The following is an 18,518-nucleotide window of genomic DNA, read 5'->3' as shown; positions in this document are numbered from 1 at the left end:
GAAAATCTTGAAAGACATTCTAATATTAGGTCTTATGTAAGTTCTCTGTTGTGTTGAATTTGAATAGGGTTGGGGGCTCCATAGTCTTTTGGAATGCAAGGTCTCTAAAGATCTTAATCTGGCCCTGCCACCCACTGCTTCAGAAACTTCCCTTTACTTCAGTTCTCAGAATGAACACACAAAGTCTTCCCCACATCTGAGGTCCAGGCCAGAGAGTGGAGGACATGTTCTATGTCTTACTTTATTGCAGCATTCTCCCTTCTGAAGTGGTGTGTCTGAACCACAAAATGTCACACTTCATAATGCACAGTGAGCAGGAGTGTGGTGGTGGTAATCGGGGTCCCTGACTTATTAGGGCAAAGCTATGGGGAGAGGGAGGTCCCCTGGACCACCGGGCAATTCATTTTACAAGAGGAAGTTTCTGCCACAGATGGAGAGATAGCTTGTAGCTTGCTTTCCTTTCCTTTCTCCGGTCTTGACCCTTGTCCCATCTTCTACTGCTATTGTAGGAAGCCAAAAAAAAAAAAAAAAAAAAAAAAAAAGGAGCCAAGACCTGAGAATGTGAATGTTGTGACTGTGGATCCACTTGGCTTCCCAAGCCCAAGGGGGGTTCCCAGAGTGGAGACCTGAGGCAGCTGCCAGGGGCAAGGTGCCCTCCCACTGGCCTCTGGCCCTTACAGGGTTAGCCAATGGGAAGAGACAACTGTGGGGTGGGGACTGCCTGCCCCCATGAGTACCAGGCTGCAGAGGCTGGACCATCTCCTCACTTCCATCCTGACTGCAGTCTGTGGGTCTGATTCTACACCTGAGGGTAAGATCAAGTTGATCACAGTTCCAGGCCGGGGCTGGGGATGGCTGCCTTGCAATGGAGCCTCTGGCTGGGGTATGCCCAGGCTCTCTCGTACAGGCAAAACTCTGGTGAGGGCAGCACTGGTGGAGGCAGACAGACCTTGGGCTTCTTTCTTGATTCTCCCACAGCTCCAAGAGTAAAGGAGCTGTTCCTCTGGTGAAAATCTTGAATTTTGCCCAATTCACTCTGTGGCAAGATGCCTACCCAGAGAAAAGGTTGGGATCCGTGAGGAAGGAGGGATGGTCCGGTGATAGAGTTCAATTAAATAAGAAGAGAAGGAAATAAAGCACTCCTCAGCTTGACCAGGTAGGCAAGGAAAGGCAGCTCGGGGATAGCCTGAGCTCTGACCTCAGGTTGAGTCTGGAACCCAGCTCTGCTACTGACTCTTCTCAGCAAATATTGATTGAGAAAGTTCTATAGGCCAGACATTGGGTAGACTTGCAAAGATGAGTGAGGCATAATCATTGTCTGGATTTGAGGGAATCTGTAAGTATGGGGATGTGGGGATTTCTCACAGGACGATTGAGACATTCAAATGAAGTAATGCAAGCTTGGCATATACTGAAAACTTAGGAAAATCTTATTTTTAGAAGACATTTTCTGGCCGAAACCAATGGGTCTGCCTGGCCTTTGCCACGCCCAATCCTGCTCGCCCCAGCAAGTGCTGTGCCTGAGGCATCTGGTTGTTTTCAGTGTAGGAGGCACACGTCGGAGCAGGAAGGATTTTAGAGATCAGGCCATCCCTCTTGTGTCAGTGGATGTGGATCCCTGGTCTGGAGAGGTTCTGGTTTTCAGACCAGTCCTCACAGGGAATGCAGCCACCTCACTCCTGGTGACTCCCTCCATTAGGGGTAAGGCCAGCTCCTCCAGACAAGGTAGTGGAGCAGGGGAGCCCTTTATGCTGGTAGAACATGCCCGAAGGAGCATGAAGGTGTCAGCTTTGCTCTTGAAGCAGAGAAATAGAAATGGAGCCCTGCAGCTCAATTGGCAGTCCTTGTTGCCTTCCTCCCTTAACTCTTGAGGAGTTGTAGAGAGTGACACAGGACTTGCTTCTTGTCCTTTCTAAGGTGGCTGCAGGGACAGACGTTCCACCTACTCCTTGTCAAGCCAAGAGATTAGTGGCCCGACTTGGCTGAAGTCAGAAGGTAGAAGCTTTGGAGAGCAGACATTTTCAGTCAGGATTTTTTTCATGTGGAGAGCGACTGATTCTAAAAATGCATTGGAGGGATGTTCGGCTTTACTCGTTCTTGAGAATATGTGTGCGCGCGTGCGTGCGCGCGCTGCGCGCGCGCGCGCGCGTGTGTTGGGCATAGGAATGCTGACAGCTCTCCTAGGGTTGAGTGAAAGCTTTCAGGTAAGGGGTGCCTTGGTGGCTCAGTCAGCTAAGCATCTGACTTTGGCTCAGGTCATGGTCTCATCGTTTGTGAATTCAGGCTCCTCATTGAGCTGTCTCCTGTCAGCACAGAACTCGCTTCAGATTCTCTGTCCCCCTCTCTGACCCTCCCCTTCTTTCTATCTCTTAGAAATAAATAAAAAAAATTTTAAAAGGATAAGATTCTCTCTCTCTCCTTCTCATACTCTCAAATAAAAGAAAAAAAAAAAAGAAAAAAGAAAGAAAGCTTTCAGGTAATCCTCCTGGGAGCTAGACCAAACTGAGTTGATTCCTGATTCTGTCATTCATCATTAGGTTGTACCATGTGAAATGGTACTCCCAATATTCTACCACTTTAACCTTTAAAAATGGCGAATGCATATAACCCACAAGAGTTGTATGATTTTTTTTCCTCCCCAGCCGCCCCGCCCTGTATACTAAGAATTGCGTGATCTTAAGCCAACATCTTGGTCTCTCCAAGTCTCAGATTCTTCTCTATAGTAGAATCAAGAGCAGGGCCGTGGGGAAGGTTACAAGAAATCAAGTTTGAAAGTGTCTTATGTAATTTCTACTCCAAAGTATCCTTGACCAATTTCAAAGTGTTCTCACGTCCCTCCTCTTACCTGATCGCGTTCAGTAGATTCTGAAGCTGAGTCTGAGAGGCTTTTTAGAGGCAGTGTAATGTGATGGGAAGCTTACTGGTTTGGAAGTCAGAACAGGAATCTCTCAGGGGTCATGTCCTTAATGTCTCAATTTCCCCATCTCTAAAGTTGGGATTATTTTCCTTACCTCATGGAGTTCTTGAAAAAATTAAAATAAGTAATAAATAAAATAATGTGTGGAAGCTGCTAGTGTGGGAGCTGGCCTCTACGAGGATCTAATAAGTGCCTTCTCCTTAACCTCCTGTTTGTAGAAGCAGGGCAGGGGTGAGATTATTTCTGGGGTTCATTTGGCTCTCAGGGACTGAGTGATCTGTGCTTTAATGCCCTTTCCTGCTGCAAGGGTTGGCACAGATTTGCTGACCTTCCCCCCCCCCCCCCCACCATACTGCTCTGTTTCCTGCCAGCCCTAAAGGAGACTCTGTCCTGTATTTCGTAGGATTCTGCTGTCATTACTGAAATTCCAGCAGGTCAAAGTGGAATTTCTTATATATTAAACAATTTTTTTTAACATGTATTCACCTTTAAGAGTGAGAGAGACAGAGTGTGAGCAGGGGAGAGGCAGAGAGAGAGGGAGACACAGAATCTGAAGCAGGCTCCAGGCTCTGAGCTGTCAGCACAGAGCTCTATGCAAGGCTTGAACTCACAGATCGTGAGATCATGACCTGAGTTGAAATCAGACGCTTAACTGACTGAGTCACCCAGGTGTCCTGGAATTTCTTATACATTTTAGCATTGAAGGGGCGCCTGGGTGGCGCAGTCGGTTAAGCGTCTGTCTTCAGCCAGGTCACGATCTCGCAGTGCGTGGGTTCGAGCCCCGCGTCAGGCTCTGGGCTGATGGCTCAGAGCCTGGAGCCTGTTTCCGATTCTGTGTCTCCCTCTCTCTCTACCCCTCCCCCGTTCATGCTCTGTCTCTCTCTGTCCCAAAAATAAATAAACGTTGAAAAAAAAAATTAAAAAAAAAAATTTTAGCATTGAAAATGAGAGATCATAATATGGCCCTTTAGGATCCAGAGAACATCATGGCCATCCCTCATATAATTCTTTTTTTTTAAATTTAATTTTATTATTATTATTTTTTGATATTAAATTTATTGTCAAATTGGTTTCCATACAACACCCAGTGCTCATCCCAACAGGTCCCCTCCTCAATGTCCATCACCCACCTTCCCCTCCCTCCCACCCCCCATCAACCCTCAGTTTATTCTCAGGTTTTTTTTTATTAATTTTTTTTTAACGTTTATTTATTTTTGAGACAGAGAGAGACAGAGCATGAACGGGGGAGGGGCAGAGAGAGAGAGGGAGACACAGAATCTGAAGCAGGCTCCAGGCTCTGAGCCATCAGCCCAGAGCCGGACGCGGGGCTCGAACCCACAGACCGCGAGATCGTGACCTGAGCTGAAGTCGGACGCTTAACCGACTGAGCCACCCAGGCGCCCCTATTCTCAGTTTTTAAGAGTCTCTTATGGTTTCATATAATTCTAAGAATGAATGGATCCATGCCTATACACGGTGTACCATGAGAGCCAGTGCAGTAGAAAGAACTCGGCCTTTGGATTTTAAAGTGCACCTCCACACTCTTCCTTGTTATGCATGGGCAGAAGTTATTAATCCTCTCTGGTCCTGGGATTTGTCATGTGGGAACTGAGTCCTACTTCCTGGAGTAGTAGGGCTGAAATAAGATTAAAGGGCAGGTGGATGTACAGTGGTCCAATACAGGTGGTCCATAAATATTTGTTAGTTTCCCTTCTCTTGACTTATATGTGTGGAAGTTTATAAAATGCTTCAGACTTTTAATCAACTGGTTCTCACAATAAGATTGTGAAATAGGTTGCATAAGGATTAATATCATTAATAATCATTAATAATATCATTAATAATTTGGAGGCAAAGAACATGAGATTTGGGGGTGGGGTGGAGATAAGTAAGTCACCCAGCGAGTTAACAGTGGAGCTTAGACGAGAAGCCAGGGCACTTGCATCATAACCTGGAGGGCTTTTCATTCTATTTTTTCTTATGTCCCCCATCCCATGGAGTGGAATATGAAAAGGCAGATGTGTAATCCTGATGCTTTTTTTTTTGCCTCCTGTGAACTATGCCTAAGACTCTATTTTTGGGCTTTGGAAGACCAGAATTTGATTTCTAGCTCCTCCTCGTTTAAGAGCTCTAGGCTCTTGGATGAGTCACTTAACTTTCCTGAATCCGCTTCCCTCATCTCTAAAATGGGTACAGTCATAGCTAACATTTATTAAACACTGACATGTGCCATGCCCTGTTCTAAGTACATTATATGGATTACGCCTCTTAATCCTCCAACAAATACATGACTGAAACACATTATAGGTAAGAACAAATTATTCCCACCCGAGCACCAAGATCATAGAGCATGTGATGTCCTTCTCTTTCACACCATCTCTCAAAATGGTTGTGAAGATTACATGAGACATTTTAGGCAAGAACTTTACAAATGGAGTTCTACAGAAACAGAATTATAAGTGTAGCTTGGGAGTTAGCTTCATGATCCATGTAAGAGTTGTCTCTGCAGGCACCATTGAGTCTTAGATTACAGTTTCGTTTAATAGTGTTCTCCGCTGTAGAAATAGAAATCTCTCAAAATCAAAGGGTAACAATTGCCATATCTAAGCAAAGAACACAGATAATTTTGGAATACATTTTTTTAAGAGACACTTCTGCACTGGCCTTCAATTGTTATCAATTGCCGCCTTTTCCACTCAGAACTAGGTTAGAAGACAACTTTCTTCTGCAACCAGAATCTGTTCTTAGAATGACAAAATTCCTAGAATCGTGTACCCATCTTCACCCCAACCCCCCTTTTTAAATTATTTTTAATGTTTATTTATTATTGAGAGACAGAGCATGAGCATGGGAGGGGCAGAGAGAGGAGGAGACGCAGAATCCAAAGCAGGCTCCAGGCTCTGAGCTGTCAGCACAGAGCCCGACGCGGGGCTCGAACTCACAAACCGCGAGATCATGACCTCAGTTGAAGTCGGAGGCCCAACCAACTGAGCCACCCAGGTGCCCCACTCCACCCCTTTTTTCAGTACCTCCTCCACCCCATGCCACTGTCATGGAACCCAGACTGATTGTCCCTGTTAGTGGAAAAATCTGTCCATAACACCAAAGTGTTGAAGGCTGAAAGCCTTCTCTAAGGCTGGGAGAATAGAATCTTGATTTTTCAAAGAGGAGGAGGAACCAGAGAACCCAGAGACCTTCTTACATCACACTCCCCCCAACAGTTTGGAGACAGCCCCCAATCTCCTTTTATCTTTGGGTCTTTCCATAGCTGCCCCCACCAGTTCTTGCATTCTGGATTCTCTCTTCCCATCTCCCTGTGGAAAAGGACACAGCCTCATAGATTCTGCCCTCCTCATTTCTGGAGAAAGCAAGCACAGAACCTCTCAGAGGTCTTCTTGGGACTTGTAATGCTAAGCCCAGAAGGAGAAAGAATGAAGGTGACAAATAGTGAGAAATTTCAAATGTATATGAAGTCTTCAAAGCCTCAGAACAAGCATTCTTCCTAAACACAAAAGGGGCTTGGCTGGCCTCTCCTCCTTGGCTTCTAATCTCACTCACCTTTCTTCTTATTGTGGGGCAAGCCAAGCCCATGCTGTGTCTCATTTTATTTCCAGGAGCTATGGACTACGCCCTCCTGAGCCCTTGAAATCAGTAGAGGGCGACAACGGTACATGCAGATGGAAAGAGTGAGCCTTGGCTAGAGATTCACCACCACTGCGGAGGGGACAGAGTCTGTCCAGTCCTTTCTGTCTCAGCTGCTGTGTTTCTTCAGTTTTTACCCCTCCATCAGTCTACCTCATTCTCAATTCTCACATTATTTATAAGATCATATTTGTTCTTTGCTAAATGATCTATCAGCTCAATAGAGAGGGAAAAGATGAACTGAAAGTGTCTTTAAACAGCCAGTCTTCAAATAGGGAGAAATCATTTGAGTATTTTAGATCACAGCTTACACCAAAACAAAATATCAAAGATGAATTAAAGAGTGAAATTTAAAATATATCAAACACCAGAGGATAAAAAAATAGAATATTTACCAAAACATAGAATGGCTGAGAACTGTTTAAGACTTAGAGGCAAAGAAAAATATCAGCAGAGTTGACTCTAAAAGCTAAGACTTCTGCCACTTAAAAATCAGGATAAACAGAAGAATAATCTACAGAATAATCACTTAAGAAAATAGTCATGGCATATATGATAAAGTGTTGGCGTGAAGAGCTCACACAAATTGATTCAAAAGCACATGGGGCGCCTGGGTGACTCAGTCGGTTGTGTGTCTGACTTTGACTCAGGTCATGGTCTCGTGGTTTGTGAGTTCGAGCCCCGCGTCAGGCTCTGCGCTGACAGCTTGGAGCCTGGAGCCTGCTTCGGATTCTGTGTCTCCCTCTCTGTCTGCCCCTCTCCTGCTCACTCTCTGTCTCTCTCTCTCTGTCTCTCTCTCTCAAAAATAAATAAACATTAAAAAAAAATTTTTTTTAAAGCACATTGTGTCCCTAGTAAATTAAGTGACAAAAACCACTAACAGATTGTATAATGAATGAGGAAATTAAATTGGGATAGGAAATTAAGTTAGAAAACAGGACTTTGATAAAATGTACAACTCACTAATGATCGAAGTAGCCAGGTACCATTTCTTTTGTTCCCTAAACTAACAACAACAAAAATAGGTTTTTAAAAATTTTGCTGGTGAGAGTAGTTAATAGGCTCTCTTATACACACACTAACACACGACCTAGTAACAGTATAACAAACTGCAATTTGGAAATATGCATCAAGAGCCTTAAAAATGTTCATACCTTTTGGTCTGCTAATATTACTTCTGAGAATATGTCATGACAGAATATGAGATGCGGATAAGCTCCATGACCAAGGATATTAGTTAGGGATTTTAAAATAATACTTTAAAATGGAAGTAAGCTAAAAGTTGAACACAATAGAAATGGTTCCGTATACTTGGCTATATCCACTTGAGGAAGGAGCACATACACCGTTAAAATGATGATTATGTGAACTAGAAAATAACAAGGCAAAAATTGGGAATGAATTTCTGCGCAAAGTACCTTTTTCATTATGTTTAAAAATAAACAGAGAAAGTCTTGGGACTGGGGATTCTTTTGTTTTCTGTGGTTTCCAAGATGTTTATGTTATTAGTTTTAGTGAATACATGTGTGTGTCTATATCTACACCTACATCCATATCTCTCTCTCTCTCTATCTATGAAAAATGAATATATATGAATGAATGATGGGTTGGTTGTATCACACTGAGAGGGCACTATAGACCCCAGGTGATGGGACATAGAAATGGGATTCTAGACGCCATGCACATCTTTGGGGGTAAAATTGCCAATCAGGGTCTTTCTTGCATCCCTCATGGAGGAACTGTTTCCTGAAACCAAACCCAATTCTGGAGACTTTGCATAACCCTTGAGAGATAAGCATATTGATGAAAAATAGTGAGTGCTCAGAGTAGAAAAATACACACAGGCTGTGTTTAACTTAGAAGCATGTTCTTGGGATTAGGCACCTTTCACACTCCACAGAGGGTTTTAGTAATGACTGTGATCCAGGGTCCTTCTTCCTTTCTGTGGTGCTTTCTCTCGACTCCTTGGTGAGAGAAGGTTGAGAAGACCAAGAAGCTGGCTATCAGAGGCAGGGGACTAAGATCACCCTGATATCAGACGCAGAAACTGGGAGGGGACGAGTATCATCTTCTAGGAGGGGGATATGAAGGAACAGTTCTGGGAAGGTGTCCCTGGCCACCTGTACCACTTGAACTTTTTGCTAGGGCTCCCAGAAGACACATTTAAAATCCACTCCCCTCTCCATCCTTCTTTCCCTCTTCCTACCTCCTTCCCTCCTCTCTCTGGCTCTCTTGCCCTTTCTTTTCTTCCTCAGAAAGTATTTCTTTAGTCCCTACTCTGTGCTGGTAGTATGTCAGTCTTCATCCCTGGTGCCTGTGGTTTAATGGGAGAAATGAATGAGCAAATCAGCAATTACAGTGTAGTGCAGGAAATGCAATGTTAGAGGGAAGTGAGGGCACTGGGGGTGTGCAAAGGAGGAACAAACAACCCAGATTGGGGAGGGAGGATTTCCTGAAAAAGAAGACATCCCCACTGTGTCCTGAAAGCTGCATAGGGATCAGGGAGGTAAGGAAGTGCTGCTAAGTGTGACCCAGGCAGAGTCAGTGCATATCCTCATGGGACAGTGTGTCTCTGGTTGTCTGACTCAGGGAAAGGCTGTGTGTGTGTGCCTTGTGCGAGTGTGTGTATACGTGTGTGCGCTCATGTGTATGTATGCGTGTGTGTGTGTGTGCAATAACCCAAATGGTCTATCATGTGATCTAGGAAATGGGGAGAGGAAGAAAGAATGAAAGAGAAAGAAGGAAGAACAGACATAAAAATGAAGGAGAGGGAAGTAGAGAAGATAAAAGGAGGCAGAGAGAGAGAGATATTGGCTAGAGTTGAAGGAGAGGATCTCAGCCATCATCCTTGGAAAACTCAAGGGATAGATTCTTGACAAATGGACTCTTGGAATTCGATCTAAGGAGGCTGGTCCTGTGCTCAGAAATGAGGTAATTGGAAAAGTGTTGTCCTGCCCTCACTGAACTCACGATCTGTTGAGGAAAGGAGACCATACACAAAGAATAATGCTAAGTATTACAAATTTCAGGGCAAAAAGAGATCAAGGTGGGTGGAAATTGTTAGAACAGTCTTCCATAAGAGGTGAGTGTTCAGAGAGCAGGTCTCAGAAGTGGGTGCTGCTGAGATGGCCCTGGTCCTGCGTAGGTCCTGAGGGGGTGTGCTGTGTGGGGTCTGCTCACAGGGCTGACGGTGCGAATCTGGGTTCCAGGGCTCAGGATGCTGTTGCTACGAGCTGTTCTATTGCTACTGGTCCTGCCAATTCGCGGCCAGGACTCCGAGACAGAAGGGCCTGGAGTTGTGGTTCCCCTGCCAAAAGGGGCCTGCACAGGTTGGATGGCAGGCATCCCGGGGCATCCTGGCCACAATGGGATCCCAGGCCGGGATGGTAGAGATGGCACCTCGGGTGAAAAGGGTGAGAAAGGAGATCCAGGTAAGAACAAGGTTTTCGGCTTCCATTGTCATAGACTTCTGTGGGGTGGAAGAGGCATTAGCTATTGACTAAGGCCTAGACACAGGGAGGAAGTGAATTTGTTTTCTGTGACCCACAAGCAACCCAAAATGGATTTGGGTTCGCCTCTGAGAATAGGTGGTACCTGTAAAACTAGTACGCTCAACTCTGCTCTAGCCACATCACGTTCTCTGTACCTTTTCCCATCCCCACCTCATCCATCACTATGCCCAATCTGTTCACATTCACGTTACCCTTCATTTCCGCTAACTTCCCATTCCACCCAGGGGCATTCACACATAATGCACACTCTTACAGCTCACGGTCCTGCTCCTGCGGAACTCTTGGTCTGATTAAGGACATAAGTCTAATGCACAAAGCTGTTAAGGATTACTACGAGAAAGCCTATTCCAAATATGCCAAGTTGAATGTGGACTAATGCCGGAAGTACGGAACCGAGACAAAATGCTCTCAATGCAGATCCGGATTATTAACAATGAAGGCTTTAAGAAGGAGGTGGGACTGGAGCCAGGCCTTAAAGGATGGGTAGACAGAATAGAGAGAGGGCATTCCAGACAGAGGGGATAGAAGTATGGTTGTTTGAGCCAACATGTGAAGGGCTGGCAGGGTGGAGGGTCTATGATGGAGACTTACAGGGAATGAGGTTGGAGATGAATTAACGGGAGATGTAGAAGGAGAAGGTATAACTCACCTCTTTGGGAGCCCCCATCGTTTCCCTGCTCTGCAAGTCGGGCAAGTTGTGGGTAAGGGAGATAAGGACGGTGTTTTAGGTTAGAACTAACCTAGGGAGGAGTTCTGTTTCTGTGGTCACTGAAGTCTTCTCGTTCTCTAGGTCTTGTTGGTCCTAAGGGTGACACTGGTGAAACTGGAGTAACTGGGATTGAAGGTCCCCGAGGTTTTCCAGGAATCCCAGGCAGGAAAGGAGAACCTGGAGAAAGTGCCTACGTATACCGCTCAGCGTTCAGTGTGGGATTGGAGAGTCGGGTCACAGTCCCCAATGTTCCCATTCGCTTTACCAAAATCTTCTACAATCAGCAAAACCACTATGATGTTACCACTGGAAAATTCCACTGCAACATTCCTGGGCTATACTACTTCTCCTACCACATCACAGTCTACTTGAAGGACGTCAAGGTCAGTCTCTACAAGAGAGACAAGGCGATGCTCTTCACCTACGACCAGTACCAGGAGAAGAATGTGGACCAGGCCTCTGGCTCTGTGCTCCTCCATCTGGAGATGGGCGATGAAGTCTGGCTCCAGGTGTATGGGGATGGGGACTCTAATGGGCTCTATGCAGATAACGTCAATGACTCCACCTTTACAGGCTTCCTTCTCTACTATGACACCGTTTGATCACAACTAACTTAGAACCTCCACTGGGCCAGACAACCAAAAGTGAAAGAACAGTCTACAGGTTCTCAGTGTAGTTAGGAGATTAATTTTACTACCTAGTTGGAGGGCTCTGAACATTATTCATTCATTTACTCATTCATTCATCAAGTCCTTTAAAAAAATTATATACTATGTTCCTGAAGAAGACATGGTTCCCTGGCCTCAAGGATCTGCTATGTAGTAGCAATGAAAGGTTAATAACATTTCCTGGGGTGCTTTGCACACATGGCAAGATACCTGACTACCATAAAGTATTTCACAGTGTTATTCTGTGTCTATTGTTTTTCCTCATATTCATGCCAATCCTGCGAGGTACACAGGAAACATATTATTCTCCTCTTTTTGCACTTGGGTTCTGAGCCTGAGAGTGACTGCCTAAGGTGACACAGGTATTAAGTGGCAGAGTTAGAAATCAAACCCAGGTCTAGAGACCTTCTCCTCTAGACCCTGCCCTTGTTTAGGAGTACACGGCCTCTTGGGAGTGTTGGTAGGGAGTCAATCACCCAGCTCATCTGAGGGCCTCCGAGTTGTCCTTCATGGTGAGTTACGCCTTTCCCCGGTAGAGCTGCGTCAGAGAAGGTGATTCTATGGCTATGTCCCATCCCAATGGGACTAATGGCCCCTGAATGACTGTACTTTGGCTTCTCTGTCTCTTTCCTCATGCTCTTCTCTCTAGCTCAGAAAGCGACTTCGATCTCCACAGGCTGAAATCCTCCCTGTTCCTCAGAGCCACCTAGTCAGGAAACTTCTCTGATGGGCTCGCTCTTTCCTGCAAACCTTCCGCACACATTGTGCCCCTATGCCCCGCTATATGTTATGCTAGATGAGAGTCCTGAATGTGAAAGACATCCTTCCTCCAGGCCAGGGACGACTGATGGGAAAGAACTGAGCTTCCCTCACCACCGAGTCCCTTTGCAGGTCCTTGATAAATGCCTCATGAAGACCAACCTTTGGAATCTCATCCCTATGCAGAATTATCTCCAGTTCAGTCTTTCCATATAACTAAACCTGATCTATGAAAACATTTTCATTTTAGGAACTCCCTGAATTTAAGCACCTAATCCTTGTTCCACTGGAGAGTTTGACTCTTTTCTACTGAGGTTTGGGATGACTGCTTTCCAGAATACTTAAAGAATTTTCCCTCAAGGAAGTAGCTTCCGTCCACAATGCAAAACACACAAAGGAATTTGGAAACCATTCTTTCCTTCAGCACCAACAGGGTCTGGCAAGGCCTGGACCTTCTGAATCTATTCTTGTTCTTTAAGTGTTAAAGAAGAAAAGAAGGAAAAAAAAGAACAAAAAAGAACTATCTGAGGTGATGGGCATGGTAATTAACGTGATTGTGGTGATGATTTCACAATTTTTATCTATAGCAAATCATCACATTATACATCTAAATATACACAATTTTAATTGTCAAAAATATTCCAAAAAAAGAAAACAGGTGATTGATAGTGGTAAATATCTTCCCAGGAGACAATAGCTTGAATAAAGCTTTTCAGCGTTTTTAGCAAAAGTAGAGTCAATAGCAGCATTCTTTATAAACAGAAAGGGGAAAAGGTTTGTGTTGCTTACAGTTTTAAATTCTGAATGATTCCCTTTTGCATGTGTATTGCTAATCATTAAGCCACTATTATTTCTACATACAAAGCCCTGTCTTTTAAAATGTTTGCATACTGTCATTTTCTACAAGTAAAGGTACTCTTCAGCATTAAAAGTAGAAGCACTTGAGTCCCACGAAAGACATGGGGTTTAGAGAGGAAGGAGTAAACTGTGTGTGAGGACGCCATGTTATGAATGACAGAAAACCCAACTGTAACTTGAGAGGAAAAAAAAAAAGATTCCCTTGCACGATGGAAAATACCAGAACAGCTGCTCTGTCATGAGGCAAGGCTTAAACCAGAGGCTCAAGTGAAATCAAAGACCTTTTTCTATCTGTTCTTCTACTCTGCCTTCAGCAGTGTAGGCTTAACACCCAGGCTCTACACAGTATACTTCTAGACTTTTCCTCAGGATATCAAAAGACTGACTGGTAGGGTTGCCTGGGTGGCTCACTAGGATGAGCATCTGACTCTTGATTTTGGCTCAGGTCATGATCCCAGGGTCATGGGGTTGAGCCCCGCTTTGGTCTCTGTGCTGAGTGTAGAGCCTGCTTGGGATTCTCTCTCTCCCTCTCCCTCTGCCCTTCCCCTGCTTGCACATGCTCTGTCTCTCACTCTCAAAAGAGAGAGAGAGAGAGAGAGAGACTTAAAAAAAAACCAAAAGACTGACTGGTAGCGTGCCAGCTCTGGCACCCTCCCATCCCACCATCTGGCTAAAGGGATATCCTCTTTTCTGGTGGTTCCCAAGGAGGAGAGTGGAAGTTCTCTTTTCCATAAGCCCCAGCAACTATGTCTTTGCACGCCATTGGCTCTGGCTACATTGTATGCCCATCTCTGACCAATTATTTCGCTCAGGACGATGGACTATATTTATTGACGTAAGTTGATTATGGCTCAAGCTGAAGAAAGGGTATTTTCTCTAAAGCAAAACAGGAGACGGTTACCAGAAGTGGGAGAGTGGATGATGAATTGCAAAAACACCTGCCCACAATAAACTCTCAGTGGCATGTTTGAATTTTCTTACGTTTCTCAGGGAGATATTGCTGGAAAATTACTATCGGTTTTCCCTAAAATTTCAACAAGTAGCTAACGTCTGGCCATGCTCACAGTCCCACATCTGGGTAAGGTGGCTTCTTCACAGCACTGGACATAGTGCCACACTCACCGTAAGCTCCCTGGAGCAGGGTTAGTTCTTTGTGGAAACAGAGAGAGCCAATCTGCCCAATACCTCCTGAGAGAAGTTGTGGCCAATATTTTAGGATTAGTGGTCCTGTGTTATCTTCATGGCCCCATCATATCTTCAAATAATACTTATGGGTTTGTTTATTTCTCTTCAGTTCTGCCAGCTTTTGCTTTATGTATTTTGGAGTTCTCCTATTAAGTACATACTCTTTTAATATTATGTCTTCTCGGTGAGTTTACTTTTTATCATTATATAATGCCTTTATTTATCTCCGGTGATTTTCCCTATTCTGAGGTCTATTTTGTCTGGAATTTATATAGGCACTCTAGCTTTCTTTTGATTGTTGTTTGCGTGGTATATCTTCTTCCATCATGTTGCTTTAAATCTATGCGGTTGACTCTTGAACAGTGTGGGGTTTAGGGGTACCAACCCTCCACACAGTAAAAAAATCTGTGTGTAAACTTGACCCTCCAAAAACTTGTCTACTATGGACCAGAAACCTTAATGACAACGTAAATAGTCGACTAACATGTGTTCTGTATATTATAGGTATGATATGCTGTATTCTTACAATAAAGTGAGCTAGAAAAAAGAACATGTTATGAAGAAAATTATAAGGAAGAGAAAATACATTTACATTATTGTATGTGTATTTATTGAAAAGGAATCTGTGTGTTAGTGGACCCATGCAACTAAAACCCATGTTGTTCTGGGGTGCCTGGGTGGCTCAGTCGGTTAAGCGTCCAACTCTTGTTTTTGGCTCAGGTCATGATCTCACGGTTCACAGGTTCAAGTCCTGCGTTGGGCTCTGCCCTGGCAGTGCAGAGCCTGCTTGGGATTCTCTCTCTCTCCTTCTCTCTCTGCCCTTCCCTCCCCCACACCCCCCCCACACTCTCTCTCAAAATAAATAAATAAACTTTAAAAAAGTAAAAATAAAACCCATGTTGTTCAAGGGTCAATTGTATTATTGTACTTAAGATGTATTTTCTTATAGACTGCTTGTGATTGGGTCTTGTTTTTTTATCCGGTCTGAAAACCTTCTCTTTTAATTGGTGTTTTAGACAGTTCATATTGAATACAAGTGTTGTTATGGTTGGATTTAAGGCTACCATTTTGTTTTCTGTTTGCCCCCCATTTTATTCTCTTTCTTGACTTCTTTTGGATTGGTTGAATATTTCATAGTATTTCATCTTAATTTATTTATTGGATTTTTGTCTGTGTTGGTGGTATTTTTTACTAGTTGCTCCAGGAATACAATGTATATGCCTAACTTTTCACAGTATAGTTAGAATTAATATTTTAGCACTTCAAATAAAATATAGATGCTTATAATCAACTAGCGTTCTTTGTCCGGATCTCTTTACATTGTGGTCTCTATGTATATTACATCTATATACATTGAAACATTACAATGTTAAAACTTTTGCTATTAAAAGTCCTCCTCCACTAAGGGAGTCTGGAGCCAAGTAAGGTCTTGACTTACGCCAGCCTCTGAATTTTACTGTGCCTGGACTGGTTGATGAGAATATATTACACCCTGTGCAGAGACTAAAAAAGTCAGCGTGACCCCACCCACAGGGACCAAACTGGAAATAGTAACCTCCAAATTCAGAAATTTTGTTCATCTAGTGTTTTACTCAGGAATTTCTAGAAATATCCAGGTTTTGAAGAATGTTTTGAAAGAATTAGATTTTTTTTTCCCTTTAACCTTTTAGTTCTCACTCGGGTATTTTATAGTAAGTAAACATGAGTTTGAACAAAATTCACATGTCTGGGGCACCTGGGTGGCTCCGTCAGTTAAGTGTCTGTCTGACTCTGGATTTCAGCTCAGGTCAGGATCTCATGACTCATGAGTTCAAGCCCCATGTCAGGCTCTGTGCTGACAGCACAGAGCCTGCTTAGGATTCTCCCTCTCCCTCTCTCTCTGCCCCTCCCCTGCTCTCTCTCTCTCTCTCTCTGTCTCTCTCTAATAAAGAAAAAAAAAGAGAAAAAAAACTCACATGCCTTTGAACAAAAACCACATTTTCCCAAAAGGAAGCGAAGTGAGATCTCTTCACTTTATCAGTTATGTGTGTTTCACAAGGTCAGTGTAAGTGGAGTCCCTGGGCCAAGATGAAGTCTTAGTGGGCAGTTCAGTCTGTGGTTAGAGTCAGGGCTGCGAACAGGCTCAGGGTCAGTGTGTGATAAGGGCTACGTGTGGTGGACATCTATTGGATGTCCTGCCATTTCTCCCTGGTGCCCCTTCCCCACCACACCCCTCCCCCCCCTCGCCCACCCCCGTCCTTCAGTTCAAGCAGTGAAGGTGGTCCATTCTGTGTTCCATTCTGATCCCTTTCTCCTAGAGGCTGTTGAATGAACCAGGGCAGGTGCTTGATCTAAGCCAGGCCAACCCAATTTCCCTCAGGAATATGAATGAGGATACATGCCAAACATGAAGATTCAAGGCTCATGGGTGGCTACCTTCTGCCAGACGGTCTAGAGAGAGAAGAGGCTCATCTTGGTGAAAGAACCAGTCTTAGGAACAGAACTGAAGGGATGCCTGGGTGACACAGTCAGTTAAGCGTCTGACCCTTGCGTTCAGATCAGGTCTTGACCTCACGGTTTGTGAGTTTGAGCTCCGCATCAGGCTGTGCGTGGATGACGCGGAGCCTGCTTGAGATTCTCTCTCTCCTTCTCTTTACTCCTCCCCCCCCTTATACTCACTTTCTCTCAAAGTAAATAAATCAACTTAAAAAAAAGAAAGAAAGAAAGAAATAGAACTGAAAGTTGGAGGGAGAGTGAGAGCATTCTAGTTCCCAGAAGCTTTCCCCTTTTTGTTTCCATTCCTTCTTGACACAGCTGTATCGCTGCCCGTGGGTCCCCCGAGAACCAGTTCCTAGATTTTTGTACAATTTCTCCTTTTAACTTAAGCCAGCTTGAGTTGATTTCTGTTACAGTAAAACCTTGCATTGCGAGTAACTTGTTCTATGAGTGTTCTGCAAGACGAGCAAACGTTGCTAATAAATTTTAACTTGATAAATGAGCGATGTCTTGCAATAAGAATAGTACGTGACGCTGAATGTCGCATGATCACAACATGATCACAATGGTTCCTCTCTCTCTGTCTCTGTCTCTCTCTCTCTGTGGGATTGTGGGTGATTGTCTCCCATGCTCAGATGCTTAGTCTCAGGCCATGGTGTTTGGCAGAAATCAGTGATTTTTCAGAAGGTTGGAAGGTGCCCACAACTGGCCCTAGTGTATTTTTTGTCACTTCAAAGCGCCTACGGACAGACCTTTGCTTTTCCATACAAAAGTAAGCTTAGGAATGCTTTGCTTCATTCTAGGTCATTAGGTAGGTTTCTTGTTAAAGTTGAACAAAAGAAAAAGATTCCATTGAGCCAATAGATAGCAGTGATTCCATTAGTGACAGTGAAAGTCGTCCTACACAATAACCCTCCTTTCTCTCGTCTTCCTCACACAGGCCATGAAGATTTTCAAAGGTAAGGGCAGGTTAATTTGTTTTTCTTTATGTTTTGTATTTTCTTTGTGATTTTGTTTTACAGTATTGTAATCATTTTTACATGAATTTTTTGGGGTTGTGGAACAAATCATCTGAATTTCCATTATTTCTTGTGGGTAAATTCGCTTTGATATGCAGTGCTTTGGATTGCAAGCATGTTTCCGGAAATAATTATGCTTGCAAACTAAGTTTCTACTGTATTTGCATCCAAAGAATACAAGGGGTCAGAAATTAGTTTGTGACTCAGGAACCAGGCTGAGATCTAGTTAGGAAGAATACTTAGTAAAAAGGTAACATGGGGCACCTGGGTGGCTCAGTCGGTTAGGCGGCTGACTTCGGCTCAGGTCATGATCTCGCGGTCCGTGAGTTTGAGCCCCGCGTCGGGCTCTGTGCTGACAGTTCAGAGCCTGAAGCCTGTTTCAGATTCTGTGTCTCCCTCTCTCTCTGACCTTCCCCCATTCATGCTCTGTCTCTCTCTGTCTCAAAAATGAATAAACGTTAAAAAAAATTAGAAAAAAAAAGGTAACAGAATTCTGTCATTAGACTGGAATTTAAAATAATTTTGTTCAGAAAAAAAAAGAATTAAGTTGTTAAGCCCCATGAAATCAAACCTAGAACTCCAGTTTCATCTAGATTTATTTTATTTGCAATTAATTTCCTAGCTGGTAAATCTCTCGTGGGCTTAGACTTTCTATTTCATCTCTGAATTTTTTATAGAGATCATTTATTCATTCAGTAAATATTTATTGAGTTTCTATGATGTGCCAGGCACATAATAATTTTTTTTTAAATAATAGCATTGAAAATGATATAA

General features: G+C 43.8%; 2 protein-coding genes across 3 annotated transcripts in view; one reads left to right on the top strand and one right to left on the bottom strand.

Moving 5' to 3' along the window:
• Positions 1–3,055, bottom strand: part of RFC4 (replication factor C subunit 4) — a 46,751-nt gene extending 43,696 nt beyond the window's left edge. Inside the window, exon 1 of the mRNA XM_053221095.1 lies at positions 2,922–3,055. The gene's annotated coding sequence lies outside the window, so the exon portion shown is untranslated. The remainder of the gene's footprint in view (positions 1–2,921) is intronic.
• Positions 656–15,541, top strand: ADIPOQ (adiponectin, C1Q and collagen domain containing). 2 transcript variants are annotated; one of them, XM_015064346.3, is made up of 3 exons: positions 656–811; positions 9,742–9,990; positions 10,862–15,541. In XM_015064346.3, the coding sequence occupies exons 1-3, from the start codon at positions 730–732 to the stop codon at positions 11,380–11,382; spliced, it is 852 nt and encodes a 283-aa protein (XP_014919832.1). In that variant the 5' UTR covers positions 656–729; the 3' UTR covers positions 11,383–15,541. The 2 variants fall into 2 exon arrangements, with proteins under 2 accessions (XP_014919832.1, XP_014919833.1); XM_015064347.3 differs by having other exon boundaries at positions 658–811; positions 9,769–9,990.
• Positions 15,542–18,518: the final 2,977 nt, after the last annotated feature.

This window comes from Acinonyx jubatus, chromosome C2 (genome assembly GCF_027475565.1).
Source record: "Acinonyx jubatus isolate Ajub_Pintada_27869175 chromosome C2, VMU_Ajub_asm_v1.0, whole genome shotgun sequence".
Taxonomy (NCBI): Eukaryota; Metazoa; Chordata; class Mammalia; order Carnivora; family Felidae; genus Acinonyx; species Acinonyx jubatus.
The sequence above is the reverse complement of the archived record's forward strand: the minus strand, read 5'-3'. Positions and strand labels throughout refer to the sequence as shown.

What these genes read in the sequence shown, in the direction of transcription:
- ADIPOQ (XM_015064346.3), top strand. Translation starts at nt 730, where the DNA reads ATGAGTACCAGGCTGCAGAGGCTGGACCATCTCCTCACTTCCATCCTG. An exon ending in GTCTGATTCTACACCTGAGG is followed by an intron (nt 812 to 9,741) that starts GTAAGATCAAGT and finishes GTCTGCTCACAG; the next exon opens with GGCTGACGGTGCGAATCTGG. An exon ending in GGGTGAGAAAGGAGATCCAG is followed by an intron (nt 9,991 to 10,861) that starts GTAAGAACAAGG and finishes CTCGTTCTCTAG; the next exon opens with GTCTTGTTGGTCCTAAGGGT.